This window comes from Vanacampus margaritifer, chromosome 20 (assembly GCF_051991255.1).
Source record: "Vanacampus margaritifer isolate UIUO_Vmar chromosome 20, RoL_Vmar_1.0, whole genome shotgun sequence".
NCBI classification, from domain to species: domain Eukaryota; kingdom Metazoa; phylum Chordata; class Actinopteri; order Syngnathiformes; family Syngnathidae; genus Vanacampus; species Vanacampus margaritifer.
In genome coordinates, this window is record NC_135451.1 from 6,304,614 (window position 1) to 6,325,322 (window position 20,709).

Below are 20,709 nucleotides of genomic sequence, written 5' to 3' on the forward strand. Positions count from 1 at the left end.
GAGAGTACTACAAGTGAGGAGCAAGATGTTAACAGGTATACTTTTAATGTTATCAGTGCTACTAGCAGCACACAGTTGGATTCAGTCAATTAGTGCACAGTTCTGCCCACTAGTAGCATGTACAGTAGTTGTCCTGCTATATTGTCTATAATCCAGCCCTGAATATGTGAACATGTTAACTGTGGTGTTTGATGACCAGATGAGGATGCTGCTGTTTCTGTGCGTGCTAGTGAGCGGGTTCTGTGCCGGCTTCATCCCAGGGAGAGTTCAGGGCGTGACAGGTGAATGGACGCTGTGTTACTTCCTGTGTTACATCGTGTGCTACATTGTGTGTGACTGTGTGTCAGAATGTGAGTTATTTGATTATTGTTATTGGGTTGTATGTTGTCTCATGTGTTAGATGGGTGCGTGCTTGTTTTACAGTGTGCATATATATTGTGTCATTCATGTATGCAATACAGGCCAAAAGTTTGGACACACCTTCTCACGCAATGCATTTTCTTTATTTTCATGACATTGTACATTCTTCAAAATAGTCACTCTTTGCCCTGGTGATTTTTTCTCCACGCTATTGGCATTCCCTCGATGAGCTTTCAAGTAGTCACCTGAAATTGTTTTCCAACACTATTGAAGGAGTTCCCAGAGGTGAGAATGCCAAGAGTGTGCAAAGCAGTAATCAGAGCAAAAGGTGACTATTTGAAGAAACTAGAATCTAAAATATGTTTTCAGTTATTTCACCTTTTTTTGTTAAGTACATAACTCCACATGTGTTCATTCTTAGTTTTGAAGCCTTTAGTGAGACTCTACAATGTAAATTGTAATGAGAATAAAGCAAACACATTGAATAAGGTGTGTGTGTGTGACCAAACTTTTGGCCTGTACTGTATTTCCACTTTAATAAATAACTGTCAGTAAGGTGGGGGCTTTAGGACCCAGATGCGGGAAGGCAGGGCAAGGAGGCAGAGGTGCAGTCCAAAAAGACGTTTTAATATCTAATCAAAAAAAAAAACCTAACTTCAAAATACCCTGAACTAACAAAACAACTAAGGCGAGACTAACAACATGACATGGATCCTGATCAGGAGAAGAGGTCAGCGTGACGTGGCGAAAGACTTACTACAGTTGCAACAGCAAAAATGAACCGACACAGACAGGGGGGAGACAACCGACTAAATACATGACACACCTGGCTGAGGGCACTGATTGGATGACACATGAGGGTAATGGGGAAAGGTGGACACAATCAAGGTTGACACAGACACCACACGAGGAAGGGCAAGTGACCAGAAACGAGAGGAGTCAGACTTTTCACAATAAAACAGGAAATTATAAGACAAGGGGAAAACATGACGGAGTAAACAAGACTGAAAGTAAACATGACAGAACCCCTCCGTCGAGGGACGGCTTCCAGACGTCCCTTAAAAAGTTCAAAAACAGGGCGGGCGGAGGGGGCGCGGAGGCGGGAACCTGACACATCCCTCCAGTCTAGTCCGGGGAACGTCCCGGACGCCAGACGAGGGGAGCCCGGCGGCGCCGATCTGGAGGGCGCCCCGGACGCCACACCGGAATAGGACGGCCGTGGGATGAACATCTCCTGTCCACCCCCATGGAAGAAGCGAAGAGACCCCGCTCGAGAGCGGCCGAAGCCAGGAGGCCCGGGGCTGCAGAGGGTGAGGACGCCCGGGGTCCTGAAGCTGCCGTGGAGGCGCGAGGACTTGAGGCGGCCGACGAGGCGCGAGGACTTGAGGCGGCCGACGAGGCGCGAGGACTTGAGGCGGCCGACGAGGCGCGAGGACTTGAGGCGGCCGACGAGGCGCGAGGACTTGAGGCGGCCGACGAGGCGCGAGGACTTGAGGCGGCCGACGAGGCGCGAGGACTTGAGGCGGCCGACGAGGCGCGAGGACTTGAGGCGGCCGACGAGGCGCGAGGACTTGAGGCGGCCGACGAGGCGCGAGGACTTGAGGCGGCCGACGAGGCGCGAGGACTTGAGGCGGCCGACGAGGCGCGAGGACTTGAGGCGGCAGACGAGGCGCGAAGACTTGAGGCTGCCGTGGAGGCTGCCGACGAAGCGCGAAGACTTGAGGCTGCCGTGGAGGCTGCCGACGAAGCGCGAAGACTTGAGGCTGCCGTGGAGGCTGCCGACGAAGCGCGAAGACTTGAGGCTGCCGACGAAGCGCGAAGACTTGAGGCTGCCGACGAAGCGCGAAGACTTGAGGCTGCCGTGGAGGCTGCCGATGAGGCGCGAAGACTTGAGGCTGCCGTGGAGGCGGCACGGAGTCCGGGGGCTGTCGCGGAGCCGGCACGGAGTCCGGGGGCTGCTGTGGAGCTGATATGGGAACTTGGAGCTGACGCGGAGTCCGGGGCCTGCTGTGGAGCTGATATGGGAACTTGGAGCTGACGCGGAGCCGGAAGCTGCTGTGGAGCTGATCCGGAATCCTGGGCCTGACGCGGAGCTGATACGGGATCTTGGGGCTGACGTGTACACGGGACGGTAACCTGGGCCTGACGCGGATCGGATACGGGATTTTGGGGCTGACGTGAAAACGGGACGGAAACCTGGGCCTGACGCGGATCGGATACGGGATTTTGGGGCTGACGTGAAAACGGGACGGAAACCTGGGCCTGACGCGGAGCTGATACGGGATCTTGGGGCTGACGTGAAAACGAGACGGAAACCTGGGCCTGACGCGGAGCTGATACGGGATCTTGGGGCTGACGTGAAAACGGGACGGAAACCTGGGGCTGACGTGAAAACGGGACGGAAACCTGGGGCTGACGCGGAGCCGGCACGGAGTCCGGGAGCTGCCGCGGAGCCGGCACGGAGTCCGGGGCCTGCCGCGGAGCCGGCACGGAGACCTGAGGCTCCGACGGCCGACGTGGCTCGGAGACCTGAGGCTCCGACGGCCGACGTGGCTCGGAGACCTGAGGCTCCGACGGCCGACGTGGCTCGGAGACCTGAGGCTCCGACGGCCGACGTGGCTCGGAGACCTGAGGCTCCGACGGCCGACGTGGCTCGGAGACCTGAGGCTCCGACGGCCGACGTGGCTCGGAGACCTGAGGCTCCGACGGCCGACGTGGCTCGGAGACCTGAGGCTCCGACGGCCGACGTGGCTCGGAGACCTGAGGCTCCGACGGCCGACGTGGCTCGGAGACCTGAGGCTCCGACGGCCGACGTGGCTCGGAGACCTGAGGCTCCGACGGCCGACGTGGCTCGGAGACCTGAGGCTCCGACGGCCGACGTGGCTCGGAGACCTGAGGCTCCGACGGCCGACGTGGCTCGGAGACCTGAGGCTCCGACGGCCGACGTGGCTCCGACGGCCGACGTGGCTCGGAGACCTGTGGCGCCGACGGCCGACGTGGCTCGGAGACCTGTGGCTCCGACGGCCGACGTGGCTCGGAGACCTGAGGCTCCGACGGCCGACGTGGCTCGGGGACTTTGGACTTCGGCTGACGTGGTTCGGGGACTTTGGACTTCGGCTGACGTGGTTCGGGGACTTTGGACTTCGGCTGACGTGGTTCGGGGACTTTGGACATTGGCTGACGTGGCACGATAGGGACTTGAGGCTGCGGAGCCGGAGCCTCATCAGCCTGCCACCATGGAGAGTGAGGAGCAATAGGGAGACTATAACCCGAGGATACCGAGAGTGAAGGATCGTGACGTAAACTAACGGGCGTGGGTAAGGAACCAGGTAAAGGGGAAACTATGTCATGACGTGGCGGTAACGGTGGGCTATGAGGTGCACGCGATGGGGACCGGTGTGGTGAACACGGCGGAGACCCAGGTGAGGAGGGGTGACATGACCCGGTGTCAAAATAATCCCTAAATGAAAACTGTGAAGAAAACATGTGGGGAACTAAGCTGGTGAAAAAGTCCAATTCGGAGTCAGATTCGGAACTGTAATCCGTAAATGTATTAATGGGAAAGGGACCTTCATTTTCATCATCGGAGATGTCAGAGTCTAAAAAACATTGAGGCGACAAAATGGTGTCGTAGGGCAGAGACTTGAGTGCGTTTTGCTGATCGTGTGAAAGGGGAAGAGAAGACAAATACCGCGTAAAGGAGCTTACTTGGATGGAATGGGATTGGATGACAGGCTGATGGTGCTTCCGTGTCGACCGACGACGAGCCGGTCGCTTACGGAAGCTTCCCGCTGGGTCTGATCTTGGTCGGTTCATTCTGTCAGTAAGGTGGGGGCTTTAGGACCCAGATGCGGGAAGGCAGGGCAAGGAGGCAGAGGTGCAGTCCAAAAAGACGTTTTAATATCTAATCAAAAAAAAACCTAACTTCAAAATAAAAAATAACCTGAACTAACAAAACATGACAAAACAACTAAGGCGAGACTAACAACATGACATGGATCCTGATCAGGAGAAGAGGTCAGCGTGACGTGGCGAAAGACTTACGACAGTTGCAACAGCAAAAATGAGCCGACACAGACAGGGGGGAGACAACCGACTAAATACACCAACACTAATGACATGACAAGACACACCTGGCTGAGGGCACTGATTGGATGACACATGAGGGTAATGGGGAAAGGTGGACACAATCAAGGTTGACACAGACACCACACGAGGAAGGGCAAGTGACCAGAAACGAGAGGAGTCAGACTTTTCACAATAAAACAGGAAATGACAAGACCAGGGGAAAACATGACAGGGAGTAAACAAGACTGAAAGTAAACATGACAAATAACCCTTGAATCATATTGTACCCTGCATGTATGGAGATATTATTTGATTTATTAAATAATTGGTTAAACATTTAGTTAAATAAAGTGAAAATAATAAGATTATAACACGATTATTAACCAATTTTTTTGTATATTAAACATGTCCACCCATCCATTTTTTTAATCTTAATAACTGATTTTTTTTTTATGATTCAATCAAATATATAAGAATAATTTTTTAAAACTTAGCTAGTTATTTAAAAAAAAATAGCTTTTGTTTTTTTTTCTGAAGTCATTCTTATGACTTAAATTTATATATATTACATTCTTGTTATTTACAAATTAGTCAAATGATGAATTATATGATTCAAAATTATATATATTTTTTTAATTTAAAAACATTGCATTCTCTATTAAATAAATGGTTATTTATGGGAAAGCATTCACACATGTTATTTAGATTTTTTTCTTTTTCTTTTTATGTTCTCACATTTTCGTCCTTGGTCATCTTCCACATACAACATTCAATTTTCCAATTTTAACTTGTTTCAAAAATTCATGCCAACCGAGAACTCATTTTTCTCATTCCACTTATGTACAGTTTTCACACAATTTAACATTTAATATAAAATTTTCCCCATTCATTGCCAATGGGACAGTCATTCAACTTTAAGCCACTCCCTTACATGCATTTCCATCTGTTACTGCTCGGTGGAGCAGTTGGTAAAGTGCATTGTAATGATGAAACACTTATATCTCGTGTGACACCTTGCCTGCATTCACTACCTGCATGTGTGGTGCTCAGTTGAAGCAAGAAGGGAGCGATGACTCACGTGATTCTCGCAGCTGCTCTTCCCATGCATTTGAACAGGAAATGTGTAAATTCAGCTATTTTAATGATACAATCATTGAAATTATTTGCTTGAGAAAGAAAATCACTGAAAAGCATAGAAGTAAAATGGAACATAATTAATGTATCTTTTTTTATTTTATTTTACTGTTCACATGCAGTGGAAAGCAAAGAACAGCAGAGGGCCCTGGTGTGGCAGTGCCTTCTGCTGTCTACCCTGACTGTCAGAGGCATGTAAGAAGGTGGTTCAAATCCCGGTTGGAGAAATATTTCATTTTCAGAAATGGCCATTGTCTAATTATACAACATCTATTGAATTAAAGATCATTTCACATTATTAAGTTGTTTTTTTAAATATATGATTCCATATTTTCAATAAAAAAACTCACTCATTCAACTTGGCATTCAGCAAATTCAACAGCAGTTTTATACTGCATTAATAAATACAATTACATAGTCCACAATAGTGATGTGGTTAACGCACATTCCAAACGGGTGGAAGATCTCAGTTTGAATCCTGCTTGGAGCACATTTCAGTCCAAGCTTTTTTTCATATAATAATCATTGTCTAATTATTTAACACCCATTTTTCATTCCGTAGATTCAGTTTTAGTGTTATTCAACATTTTAAACCCACTAAATCCCTATTCATTTTCAATTATACATTTACTGGCATTCAGCAAGACATTCTTCAGTACCATTATACAACATTTCAGTGGCTTTATCAAGTCACCTGTGGCTCAGTTGGTAGTGTGACGGAGCATTTGAAAATTAAATGGGAGATCATGGTTTGAATCCCAGCTTAGATTCATTGCGGATCAAGATTTAATTTAATTTATTTATTTGTTTATTTATCATACAACTAACTGATAAGTGGCAATGTTCACATAATTATTCTTTCAGTATTTTTCATAAGCATTCCAAAACATTCCATATGCATTCAAATATTAGCATTCAGCTTCCAGCATTCACACGCAATTTCTCCAGAAATTGTACGTCTAGTACTAATAAATGTATTTTATTATTAAAATCAACATATTTTACTTTTTTTTTCATTTTCATTTAACATTATCTACGAATGACCTGGCTCACACATGTCCTTTGAGCACAAACTGTATCATGTCAGGTCCTGGCAATTGAGTCTCCTCATAACCATTTCGCTTTCCCCTGCAGGCTCCCTGAAGTGGGAGAAGTGGGAAGGGTCACTGCCCGTTGGTGCAGTGGGATTCTACATCCACTACACAGGGCGCACCGACTATGTGTGCACGAACGATTGCGTGCCGGGCTTCTACAACCCTGCCCTGGGACCCTACTGCCACTACCCCTTTGGGGCAGTCGAGCACAAGGGCACCACCGATTTCGACATCCTGACCAACATTGACAACTTTGAGATCCTGGAGTGGAAGGAAGGCTCATACGGCTCTGTGCCGCTGAACAGTGTGGAGACGTGCCTCGGTTACGAGACCAACTACGTGGGCAGGAACAAATATGGTCTTGGCAAGGTGGTGCCGAGGCATGAGGCCTTCTTCCTGCCGTGGAAGGGCTACGAGTACTGGTATAAGAGCTACCAAATCCTGACCATCAACCAGGACCCGTACGAGCAGCACATCTCCAACGTCCGCTACAACCTGGACCGTGCGGCCATCTTCGAGAACTCGCCCCAGACCATTGACATCACCAATATGATCAATAAGGGCTGCAAGGTAGTCAATTCTCAATTTCTATCAAATCCAAGAATGGTCGTGGAATTTTTCAAATTTGTAACACGAGGTTTCAAAATAGTACAGCAAAACTTCCAATGGAGATTTTCCAGACATTCATTAGCACTTTTCCATCCCTTTGATTGTATCTTTTTGCATTAAATGACCCTCAAGTCCCTGTGAGTTCCCTACAAATTCCATTGGCAAGTTTCCATTTTGGAATACAAAAACTCAAAACTTCTTGAGCCTAACTTCCCATGAAAGTGTATGAAAACATGACATAATGTTGTTAAAAACACACTGGAAATTTTCCTAAATTACTCCCAATTTCCCTAACCCCCCCAAATAATTTCCTTTCGGATGTTTTCAATTAAGAAAACAATATTTCCACAGTTCTCCATCTAAATTTTCAGACTTTCTTGATGCTTACTGAGTGGATTTTTTCCACCCCTTTGTTTGAATGTTTTACTTTTCCATTAAATAGCCATCACTTCCAAACTGATTACTATTCCCAGGAATTCCCATGGATTTTTTTCAGATTTGTAATCCATCCATCCATCCGAACCGCTTAACCTCACGAGGGTCACAGACCCGTCTTTGGGCAGTAGGCCGGGTACACACTGACCTGGTTGTCAGCCAATCGCAGACATATAGTCATTAAAAATCCCATGGTTTAACTTTCTGTGGAAGTTTTTCAGATATTCACTGGAAATGTATTTACTTTTATTTTTATTTTATGAAATACTGAGCTCAATATTTCAGTTCATTCAGTATCAGTTCATTTGGTAATCTTACCGATTCGACATGTCATCATCATTGCTCTTTTTTTTTTTAAATTCGCGTGAGAATTTGCGTGAGCACGTGCATGCGTGTGTGTGTGCTCATTAATTCACCTAAAACCTATTAAACCTATGTGTCTATTAACAACGTGTATTGTGCAAAACTAGTGCAGTGAGTTAAAGAAGAGCGACCAGCGGGGCCTCTCCCAACCCGGCGGGGGCAGGAGGCGAACCCGCCCACCAGGCAGAATAAGACTAACAGGCAGAATGAAGTAACCAGATTTAGATTAAAAGATTCTATACACGTAGACCATGTTTGTATAAATTTTGATGTTTGGTTTTTATTCAAAGCAGAGATTTTTTTCCATTAAATGTTATTTATGAGGAGATTAGACCATTGGTCAATATTCAGAGATTGTTCATTTTTCCAGTTAACAAGAATAGTTTTTTTAGCGATAAGAGCTGCAAGTGTAGATTAAAATTGTTAACGTGGCAAGTCAGTTGTTGTTAGGTCACCTAGCAAACACAAGTTTGGAGATAAAGGTATCCTACAGTCCAAGATAGCGGAAAGTTTTTCTAAGACTTTAGTCCAGAAATACATAACCGGAGTGCATAACCATAAAGCATGAAAATAAGTGTCTGTAGTGTTTTGTAAACACTGGAGACAAATGTCGGAGTCGGAGAGTCCCATTTTCTTCACCATATATTGAGTAATGTATGTTCTATGGATAATTTTATATTGGATAAGTTGTAAATGTAAGTGTTTTGTCATTTTAAATCCGTTTTCACAAACTTGAATCCAAAAGTCAGATTCCGGCGATATAAACTAGTCTGTCTCCTATTTCGTGATCGTTAAATACATTTCATCAGTATACAAAAGTAACATGTATTTTTTTTGAAAACTTTGTAATATCTTTAGCCAAAACAGGCGGTTGGAGAGTACGTCGAAGTGTTGGAATTTGTTTCGTTATCATACTTTTAACTTGCAGATAATGTAAAAAAATATGTTTTTTATTTTGTTTTTGTTTTTTTCAAACACAAAAAAACAAACAATAAAAAACAAGTCATAAATGTCATCATGATACAAGGAATACAACTCATAAGTGATTTAAAAATTTAACAGCTGATGGTACGAATGATCTCTGGTATTGATTGGACTTTGCCTTCTTAGACAAGGCCAACCTCCTTCCTGATGGCAATAATTGAAACTTTGTAAAAAAAAAATAAATAAATAAGGGGGGGGGGTGCTGGGGTTCTGCCAGGATGCCCTTAGCCCTTCAATTACATCTAGTTTGGTAGACCTGGCTGAGATCAATAAAAATCAATCCCAGTTATCTTTCTACACTATCTAAATAAGCTATTGTAAAGATATTTTTGGGTAATTTTCTACACTGAGCAGCTTCAAATAACCATCAATTCCCCATTCATTACTATAAATTCCCAGGAGTTCCAATGGAACATTTCCCATTTGCAATACAGTGGTTCAAAATTCTGACTTTCAAATATCTAAAGATATTTACAAAAAATATATATTTCCAGAAATTTACTGGAAATTCTCCACCCCTTCACTTGATTTGGATACTTTTCCATTAAATATGTGACTCTCACTATAAATTCCCAGGAATTCCCATGGAATTTTGATTTTGTAATACAGTCTTAAAATTCCACGGTTTAACTTTCCATGGAAATTTACGAAAAAGTGTCATGTTTATTTTCAGTCTTGTTTAGTCCCTGTCATGTTTAGCCTCTGTTTTCCTTGTGTGTTCCCCTTGTGTCATTTCCTGTTTTATTGTGAAAAGTCTGACTCCTCTCGTTTCAGGTCACTTGCCCTTCCTTGTGTGGTGTCTGTGTCAACCCTGATCCCTGATTGTGTCCACCTTTCCCCATTACCCTCATGTGTCATCCAATCAGTGCCCTCAGCCAGGTGTGTCTTGTTATGTCATTAGTGTTGGTGTATTTAGTCGGTTGTCTCCCCCCTGTCTGTGTCGGTTCATTGTTGCCACTGTCGTAAGTCTTTCGCCATGTCACGCTGACCTTTTTGCCTTATCAGGATCCATGTCATGTTGTTAGTCTCGCCTTAGTTGTTTTGTCCTGTTTAGCTTCATGTTTTGTTAGTTCAGTTTATTTTGTATTTTGAAGTTAGCTTTTTTTTTTTTAGAAATTAAAACCTCTTTTTGGACTGCACCTCTGCCTTCCCGCATCTGGGTCCTAAAGCCCCCACCTTACTGACAAAAAGTCTCCAGAAAATTGCTGTAAATCTTTCACCGTCATTTGTCATTGTAATTGTCATTGAATTACTCTTGTCATGATTAACTGTGGCACATGTTCAATTTGGAAAACAGTACTTTGATGATTCCCCATGTGAAATTTCACAGACGTTGACCAAGACGCTGAATATCACCGCGACTACCAAGATTGAGAACACATGGAACATCGGCCGGGCTATCAAGATGGGCGTCAAGAGCAGCATCACGGCCTATGTCCCGCTACTGTTGTCAGGCAACCTGTGTTTGAGCAGTGAGATGACCTTCCAGTTCTCCAGCAAGACCACCCATGCGAAGACCATCTCCCGCTTGGAGACCGTGAATGGGGAGGTGCCACCCAAACACTCATGCGAGTTGCGAAAGGAGATACGGAAGACGACGATCAACATACCGTACAAGGCCCTCCTCACCCGCAAGTACAGCAACGGTAAGACCAGGAAGACTACCATATCGGGCACCTTCAACAGCGTCATCTTTGGAGATGTGGGCGTTGTGGTGGAGTGCCGGCCCGTGGACAATGCAGAGCCCTGCCCATGATGACCGTGATCATCACATGCCACTGCAAAAATCAGCTATCTAACCTAGCCTTAAACTCTTATATCAAGCCATAAAGTCTTATTGCTCTTGTTTTAAGAATAATATAGTATGCAAGAGCATGTCACGGCTTGAGAAGGGAGGACCCAGATGCAGTGAGGAAGGCGAGCCACGGCAGGGATGCGGATAACTTAGCTTTAATGTAGCAATAAACGAAAACACAAAATCACGCACACAGGCGGACAAAAGTAAACACAAACTCACGCGGATAGCAAACAAACTCAAAATCACGCGGACAAAAGCAAACACAAACTCACGCGCACAGGCGGATCACAAACAAACTCAAAAGCACGCACAGTGGCGGCAAAAAGGTCAGTCATGGGCAGCAGGAGAAACACTTGTAGGACGAGTACAGTCGGGTCAGGAGAGCGGCGTCTCGGAGTAATCACCCGACACTCCTTGCTGTGTCCATCAGGCTTTTATTGAGGTCTTATGGCAAGATGGCATGATGGGCAGCAGGTGTGTATGGTGGGCAGAGCCCACCAGCTGACCCAAATCGTGACAGAGCAGAATTTCTAAGATTATTAACTCATTCACTGCCATTGACAGCTATAGATGTCAAAAATTCATTTTAACTATTGCAATTAGTTTAAACTTTTTTTTTCTTCTTTTGTTAACAAGAGTATGAAAACCTAGACATTTTTTTATTGTACATTTATAACAAATATCAAATTTGTGATTAATCGTGAGTTAACTATTGAATTGATGCGATTAATAACAATTAAAAAAAAAAAAAAACTAAAATACGGTGGGTGACTGGTTAGCACGAACGCCTCCCAGTCCTGAGGACGTGAGATCGAGTCTGGGCTTCGGCCTCCTGGGTGGAGTTTGCATGTTCTCCCCGTGCTTGCGTGGGCTTTCTCCGGGTGCTCCGGTTTACTCCCACATTCCAAAGACATGCATGGTAGGTTAATTGAACACTCTAAATTGTCCATAGGCTGGCAACCAGTTCAGGGCATACCCTGCCTACTGCCCGATGCCGGCTGGGAAAGGCTTCAGCGTGACCCTTGTGAGGACAAGCGGTTAAGAAAATGGATGAATATTTCTATTAGTTCAACATTTTTTCCCACTTTTGTCAACAAAAGTATGGAAACCTAGAATTTTTTTGTATTAGAACAGATATAAAATTTGAGATTAATTGTGAGTTAACTAGTGAAGTCATGCGATTACTTATTTTTTAAAAAATTATAGCTGCACAATGCCCCTAATTTTTAATAATCTTTTCTTAAAAAAATAATTAAATATATATTTTTTTCATTTTTAGTCCGTCCGTCTTCTTCCGCTTATCCGGGGTCGGGTCGCGGGGGCAGCAGCTTTAGCAGGGAAGCCCAGACTTCCCTCTCCCCAGCCACTTCAGCCAGCTCATCCGACGGGACCCCAAGGCGTTCCCAGGACAGCCGAGAGACATAGTCTCTCCAGCGTGTCCTGGGTCGTCCCCGGGGCCTCCTGCCGGTAGGACATGCCCGGAACACGTCCCCAGGGAAGCGTCCAGGAGGCATCCGAACCAGATGCCCGAGCCACCTCAACTGGTTCCTCTCAACGTGGAGGAGCAACGACTCGACGCTGAGTCCCTCTCGGATGGCCGAGCTTCTCACCCTATCTCTAAGGGAGAGCCCGGCTACCCTGCGGAGGAAACTCATTTCGGCCGCTTGTATCCGGGATCTTGTTCTTTCGGTCACGACCCACAGCTCGTGACCATAGGTGAGGGTAGGAACGTAGATCGACCGGTAAATCGAGAGCTTTGCCTTTTGGCTCAGCTCCTTCTTCACCACAATGGACCGATACAGCGTCCGCATCACTGCAGACGCTGCACCGATCCGCCTGTCGATCTCCCGCTCTAACCTACCCTCACTCGTGAACAAGACCCCAAGATACTTGAACTCCTCCACTTGGGGCAGGACCTCCTTCCCGACCCGGAGGGGGCACTCCACCCTTTTCCGACTGAGGACCATGGTCTCGGATTTGGAGGTGCTGATCCTCATCCCAACCGCTTCACACTCGGCTGCGAACCGCTCCAGTGAGAGCTGGAGGTCACGGCTTGAAGAAGCCAACAGCACCACATCATCTGCAAAAAGCAAAGATGCAATGCTGAGGCCACCAAACCGGACCCCCTCAACGCCTCGGCTACGCCTAGAAATTCTGTCCATAAAAGTTATGAACAGAATCGGTGACAAAGGGCAACCTTGGCGGAGTCCAACCCTCACCGGAAACAAATTCGACTTACTGCCGGCAATGCGGACCAGACTCTGACATCGGTCGTACAGGGACCGAATAGCCCGTATCAGAGGGCTCGGTAACCCATACTCCCGAAGCACCCCCCACAGAACTCCCCGAGGGACACGGTCAAACGCCTTCTCCAAGTCCACAAAGCACATGTGGGCGAATTCCCACGCACCCTCGAGGACCCTGCTGAGGGTGTAGAGCTGGTCCACTGTTCCACGGCCGGGACGAAAACCACACTGCTCCTCCCAACGGACCCTCCTCTCCAGCACCCCTGAATAGACCTTACCTGGGAGGCTGAGGCATGTGATCCCTCTAAAGTTGGAACACACCCTCCGGTCTCCCTTCTTAAAAAGGGGAACCACCACCCCGGTCTGCCAATCCAGAGGCACCGTCCCCGATGTCCACGCGATGCTGCAGAGACGTGTCAACCACGACAGCCCCACAACATCCAGAGCCTTTAGGAACTCCGGGCGGATCTCATCCACCCCCGAGGCCCTGCCACCGAGAAGCTTTCCAACCACCTCGGCGACTTCGACCCCAGAGATAGGGGAGCCCACCTCAGAGTCCCCAGACCCTGCTACCTCAAAGGAAGGCGTGTTGGTGGAATTGAGGAGGTCTTCGAAGTACTCTCCCCACCGGTTCACGACGTCCCGAGTCGAGGTCAACAGCACTCCGTCTCCACTATACACAGTGTTAACGGTGCACTGCTTTCCTCTCCTGAGATGGTGGACCAGAATTTCCTCGAAGTCGTTTTCCATGGCCTCACCGAACTCCTCCCTTGCCCGAGTTTTTGCCTCAGCGACTGCCAAAGCCGCATTCCGCTTGGCCAGCCGGTACCCGTCAGCAGCCTCCGGAGTCCCACAGGCCAAAAAGGCCCGATAGGACTCCTTCTTCAGCTTGACGGCATCCCTTACCGCTGGTGTCCACCAGCGGGTTCGAGGATTACCGCCACGACAGGCACCAACCACCTTACGGCCACAGCTCCGATCGGCCGCCTCAACAATTGAAGCGCGGAACATGGTCCACTCGGACTCAATGTCCCCCGCCTCCCCCGGGACAATGCAGAAGCTCTGCCGGAGATGGGCGTTGAAACTCTTTCTGACAGGGGATTCTGCCAGACCCTCACAGTACGTTTGGGCCTGCCTGGTCGGACCGGCATCTTACCCCGCCATCGGAGCCAACACACCACCAGGTGGTGATCAGTTGACAGCTCCGCCCCTCTCTTAACCAGAGTGTCCAACACATACGGCCGCAAGTCCGATGACACGACTACAAAGTCGATCATCGAACTACGGCCTAGGGTGTCCTGGTGCCAGGTGCACATATGGACACTCTTGTGCTTGAACATGGTGTTCGTTATGGACAGTCCGTGGCGAGCACAGAAGTCCAATAACAAAACACCACTCGGGTTTCGATCGGGGGGGCCATTCCTCCCAACCACGCTCCTCCAGGTCTCACTGTCATTACCCACGTGAGCGTTGAAGTCCCCCAGTAGAACGAGGGGGTGCGCTCTCCAGAAAGGGTGGGTACTCTGAGCTGCTGTTCGGTGCATAAGCACACACAACAGTAATGACCCGTCCCCCCACCCGAAGGCGGAGGGAGGCTACCCTCTCATTCACCGGGGTAAACCCCAACGTACAGGCGGCTAGCTGGGGGGCAATGAGTATGCCCACACCTGCTCTGCGCCTCTCACCGTGGGCAACTCCAGAGTGGAAGAGGGTCCAGCCCCTTTCGAGAGGATTGGTACCAGAACCCAAGCCGTGTGTGGAGGTGAGTCCGACTATATCTAGCCGTAACTTCTCAGCCTCGCACACCAGCTCGAGCTCCTTCCCTGTCAGAGAGGTGACATTCCATGTCCCCAGATCTAGCTTCAGTAGCCGGGGGTCAGACCGCCAAGGCCCCCGCCTTTGGCTGCCACCCAACTCACTGCGCACCCGACCCCTTTGGCCCCTTCCACCGGTGGTGAGCACATGGGAAGGGGGACCCACGTTGCCTTTTCGGGCTGTGCCCGGCCGGTCCCCATGGGTATAGGCCCGGCCACCAGACGCTCGCCTTCGAGCCCCACCTCCAGGCCTAGCTCCAGAGGGGTGACCCGCGTCCGGGCAAGGGAAACGAAGACCCAAGGTTTGTGTTCGTCATTGGGGTCGTTTGAGCCATGCTTTGTTTGGTCCCTCACCTAGGACCTGTTTGCCTTGGGTGGCCCTACCAGGGGCATGAAGCCCCGGACAACATAGCTCCCAGGCTCATTGGGACACGCAAACCCCTCCACCACGATAAGGTGATGACTCACGGAGGGGTTCATTTTTAGTAATCTTTTTTTTTTTTTTTTAAATAAATACATAAAAAAAGAAAAATCGTGAGTTAACTAGTGAAGTCATGCGATTAATTCTTTTTTAAAAATTACAGGCGCCCCTAATTTTTAATAATCTTTTCTTAAAAAAAAAAAATCTAAAAAAAGAAAAGATTATTAAAAAATTAGGGGCATCAGGCAATTCAAATTTGTAAATGTAATTAATCGCATGACTTCACTAGTTAACTCACGATTAATCACAAATGTTATATCTGTTCTAAATGTACAAAAAAAGGTTTTCATACTCTTGTTAATAAAAATGTTAAACTCATAAAAATAGTTCAAATGAATTTTTGACGTCTATAACTGTCAAGGCAGTGAATGAGTTAAGACAAATTATTCTCACAAAGCATTTGAGTTTATTGATATAGATTACGTTTTATATTTGCTTATGGCTGATGCCAAAAGTGTACTCAGTAAACTTATTGGCACCACAGTATTAAACAGAAACAGCTTGTTCTCATTAAAAAGGATTAGATGTCCACAAACTTTTCGTTTGTGTGTTAAGATTGAAGAATGGCTATTCTCTATTATAAGCTATGAAACGCAGTAGGCCTGTCATTAACTAGTGAGATTAAAGGGCTAATGACATATGTGTACGTACCAGCTGTATTTAGTTTGTATTAGTTTTATATTTATCTTACAATTTAAACACATAGTTATAACCAGTACCATATAGGTGTGATATTTTATAACAAAATGTTGTTTTATTAAACAAAATGGTATTTGACATGAAATTGTTGATATAAAGGGCATTTGTGTGAAACTTTAAGTGATTTAATCCAAACAGTGGAGTAGTTATATTGTTATAAGTGAGTTGAGTTTTAAAACTTTTTAGTTTAGAAAGACAAATGCAGCAAAGGGGGACTACCCTTGAGCACGCTGATGTATTGGGGGGATGACGTAGAGGCCCGTTAGTGATAGTGCTTTGAAAAAGACAGTTATCGTCTCTAAAACAGCAACTGTGTAAGAACGCAGGACTAAAAAAGGAAAAATACTCATCTTATATTGAATACAGCTAAATTTAGAAATAAGACAGAGAAGGGGAACCACTCTCGAGCAGTGGGGTGAATGGGGAAGTCATCAGAGCACTTTTTCCCCTCTGTTGTCCAAATCTGTCTTAAAAATTTCAGATCTACATGGAAAACGAGAGCAGGCCACTCACTTTTTTCCACCTATAACAGATTATTTCACTGGAAGTTTATTTTGCCCTCCATATTGTGTTTTTTCTTTCTTTTTTCTTTTTGCAGTAGCTGGGTTTTAGATAAGTAATCTCTGCAAGAGTTGCATCAGGCTCGCGCTGTGAAATTGCCCAGAGAAGTGACGTCTGTGTAATATCGAGCAGTTGTATTATTTCTAAATAGTTAATAAATAAAAATTATCTTAGTTATTTCTTCTTACTTTGAGTTGGGTCTATTTTATTTTATGATAGTTTTAGAGTGAAAGAGTAACTGCATACTAGACATTCAGAGTAGTCTATACTATTTCATTCAGACAATTTTTGAATTGTGAAATAAACACTTTGCCTTATTAGTGATTATGAGAATTAACTTATAAATTGAAATACTTTATTTAACTAAAGTAAGAATTTTAATAACTTTAGTTTGAAAATTGTCTTATAAGGGATTATCAGAAATAGAGACCTACTTTTATCTGATTGAAATATTTTCTCTGAGTTGTCAGAATAATTTAAAGATAGAATTATTACTTTAATGTAGTCTAAAGTTTGATTATCAAATTTAGTAAATTTTAAACTAAGATTTGCTAACTTGGAAGAATTAACTGGTAAATTAAAACACTTCAGTTATAAGACTTTAGTCTTAGTATAAAACCTGAAAGTATATGATAGAATCCTTCCTCTTATTACTGAGACTTTTTCTAATAGTAGTTTTACTGCTTTTTGGCATTATTGGGTTTGAGGAATTCTTGGTATTTGAGTCATTTTTAATTATTAAATCTCAGTTGGCTGTAATTTTTCCTACTTTATTTTACATTTTCGATAAATTGGACCTAATTTAAGACAATTTTTTTTATTTAAATTCAAATTATTTAGGTAGAGTTAAATTTAAGGAATTTACTCTTTTGGCTCAACTATTTAGCAAGATGACAATTCAATTTCTTCTTTTTATTAATGTATTCCCCTCTAGTCTTAGAGAATACAACAATATTTCTATTTTTGACATTATTTAGACGCAAAGGTTATTTAACCCTATTTTTGCCATTCTTCTTTTGTTTGTACTCATTAATTCACCTGAAACCTATTAAAAATCCCATACCCCGATAAGAGTTGAGAAGTTGTCAGGAGACCCAAGGAGTGATCAAAGAAAAGAGAGAAAAGTGAAATCCAGCACTGACAAGACACAATCTACTACCCACCTAAACCAGAATCTTTCACAAACCCCAGAAGCATCTAAATTCCAACAAATTAGTAGGCCTCAAGAGATCATAGGACTAAAAGGACTAAAGAAAGGAAGGAAGGATAGATGAAGCAGAGTACGGTCCACAGACATCAGCCTCCACCGATTCAGCGACCAGAGGAAGAAGCAGATTGTGTTTGAATTTCGGTAGATGCTGGTGTGGTGGATCTGGCATGCATGAAAAACCTCTACCAAAGAGGGGAGCCGTCGACCCCGGCCAGGACAGGGCAAGCACAACCACCCAGGCCTCGGCAGCGCCAGGGCACAACTCCCCGGGCCCCGCGGGGGCCACCGGCCGGAGAGCAAACCCAGGAGCCCAGAGCGCCCACCTTCCCACTACAACACGGCCCACGGCCCCAGCCCAACGCAGCAGAACGGGACACGGCAGGCACCCCACCGGCCCACAGCCCCCCAAGTATTTTTTTCTTGTAAAAATCATCAGTTTGTGGTTTCGTTATATTTACTATGCTCATTTTTCTTCTTTCCAGTAAATATAGTACCAGTTCAGTGGTGTACTGGTAGAGTGTCTGCCCTCAGACTGGAAGGTTGAAGGTTTAGTCCTTGGCTGGGTCATACCAAATTCAATTAAAAATTGGACCCGTTATCTCCCTGCTCGACACTTCATGCTCTATTTTCGTACCCCCCCACCATGATTATATTAAGAATGTTTGCCTTGAATTGATGCTTAAAATATGTTTTTTTCTGCTTATTCAATAAATACAATAAAAGCCATTTACTCTTTAATATGAGTGTTTTGGGCTTATTTTAAGATTTAACTCCCGGTAATTGTTTTGTAGCTAAGAATTCGTGTTTTAAACACTTTTTTTTTTAAAGAGTTGATTTACTTTAAATAAGTCCATTTAAACTTTAAAAATAATTTTATGGCTTTTTTAAAGATTTAATTGACTGCTTTATTGCATAGAATAAGTGCATAAAGTTTATTTTAAGATTAATTCAATTTCCTTTTTTTTAATTCAATTTTATTCCAGACTCATACATACCAGTGTTTCCATATGTTTGACTGGTAGCGAACTCCATCCAATATTCAGGAGTGACACCAAAATTTCATTTTGAGACTTTTTCAGTCTACCAATAAAACTATACATTAAAGTTCTTAGTACAGCTTGCAAAGTGTTCACTCGCGCAGAGACAAACATCTCAGTTGCACTAGTCCATCGTGGCCTTCTTAAAAGCACTTGCAAAAATATCATTATAGACCACCTGAAGCCTATACATGCTAGCTTTTTTTATAACTATGCCAAAGGTGAGCTGTATACAAAGGTGTACAAAATGATTTAAACAGGAACAACTTGACATCATCAGAACATGTACCAAACTTGCTCAGCAGTGTATTAGCCTGGCCATACAATATCCATCATCTGCCATATGGGCAGTGATGATGTGTCCAAGATATTTCACCTTATACGTTAGATTTAATTTCACATTTAACAAATACAAATCAGGATAGTTCATGTGCTTGTCCTCCTTAATTCTACAAATCATAATCACACTCTTAGTCGTGTTGTACTTGATGTCAAACATCTCACCATAGTCTGCACAGATGTTAATAAGCTGCTGTAGGCCAGCAGAGCTCAGGCTAAACACAACTAAATCGTCAGCATACAGTAAATGATTAACAAGCTTCACAAGATTCCATTCACAAGATTCCAGCAAAACAACCAGTTTTACATGTCCTAAATTCGGGACAAAATCCCAGCCTGCCTGACTCCATTGCTAACCCTAAATGGGGCAGACACATCATCCCCCCACTTAACTTGCATAGTTTGCTTACTGTACCAGTAAATCAACAAGCGCACAATGTATTTGGGAACATCGTTGTATATCAGCTTCATAAACAGCTTCTGGTGATTCACCCTATCAAATGCTTTAGAAGCGTCCAAGAAACACATAAAAACTGATGAGTTTTGCCGTTTGTATTTTTGAATAATCTCTTTTAATGCATAAACACACATGTCTGTGCCCATCATAGCCTTAAACCCAAACTGATTATCTGTAGATTTGATTAAATGGGATATCCTGTCCAAGAGGATTGTTTCCAGAACTTTTGACACAATGCAGGCCAGAGCTATCCGTCTATAATTGTCAAAATTGCCAACCTTCCTAGTTTTATCAGTTAGTAAATTACTGTATCTTATCGCACTGATAATTTCACTTGTTTACATTAAAAACAAGTGTATTTGATCTCATATTAAGGAGTTTTTGCAGTGTGTCAATACATCAATGGATGTTTTAATTGCTCAGCACTTTGAGTTGCATTTTAATGTAGTACTATATAAATAAAGTTTGATTGATTGATTCATTCAGTGATGTCAGTTCAAATACTCTTCCACAATAAAGCTTTTACAATACTTGTCGCTTCATTGTGTGTGCCATCGAAAGTAGTATTCCAAAGTGATTATGCATGGATTCAACATAGCGTGAAGTTAGGGTTCCAAGCCTGGGTTAGCTTTTGAAATTAGACTTAAAGTATTTCACACAATTGAGTACACTACTCACATTTTTGCAGTTATTTGATTAAGACACTTTGGGATCCCCATGCAAAATGAGATGTTGCATCTCAAGGAGTATATCCTGAAATAAAGAATTTTTATTATGGCACTTTGATGAAAGCAATGAGAAATGCCATTTAGTTGAGACCAATTGGAAGGTAGTCTTGGCATTTGTCTATGGTATTTTGAAAATGTCACCTTAGTTTCAAAAAATGTGCCAAACATATGGAGAAAAACTGTCAAATGTCTCAGATTTAAATAGGGAGCAGGTGCTTTAAATTTAGTATTATGTTACAGGTCCAACAATGTATACCGCAGAAATAAAAATGTTTACCTGTATGTGCAGGTA

General features: G+C 44.6%; 1 protein-coding gene across 3 annotated transcripts in view; it reads left to right on the top strand.

Moving 5' to 3' along the window:
- Positions 1 to 20,068, top strand: part of LOC144040747 (natterin-3-like) — a 29,216-nt gene extending 9,148 nt beyond the window's left edge. For 2 of the 3 annotated variants that reach the window (XM_077555181.1, XM_077555182.1), the window contains 4 exons: positions 200 to 281; positions 6,697 to 7,226; positions 10,378 to 10,693; positions 18,002 to 20,068. In XM_077555181.1, the coding sequence (XP_077411307.1) occupies positions 200 to 281; positions 6,697 to 7,226; positions 10,378 to 10,693; positions 18,002 to 18,282 (1,209 nt within the window). In that variant the 3' untranslated portion in view covers positions 18,283 to 20,068. Of the gene's footprint in view, positions 1 to 199; positions 282 to 6,696; positions 7,227 to 10,377; positions 16,840 to 18,001 lie in introns of those variants that run through there. The other variant, XM_077555183.1, reaches the window with a different exon arrangement.
- The last annotated feature ends 641 nt before the right edge of the window (positions 20,069 to 20,709 follow it).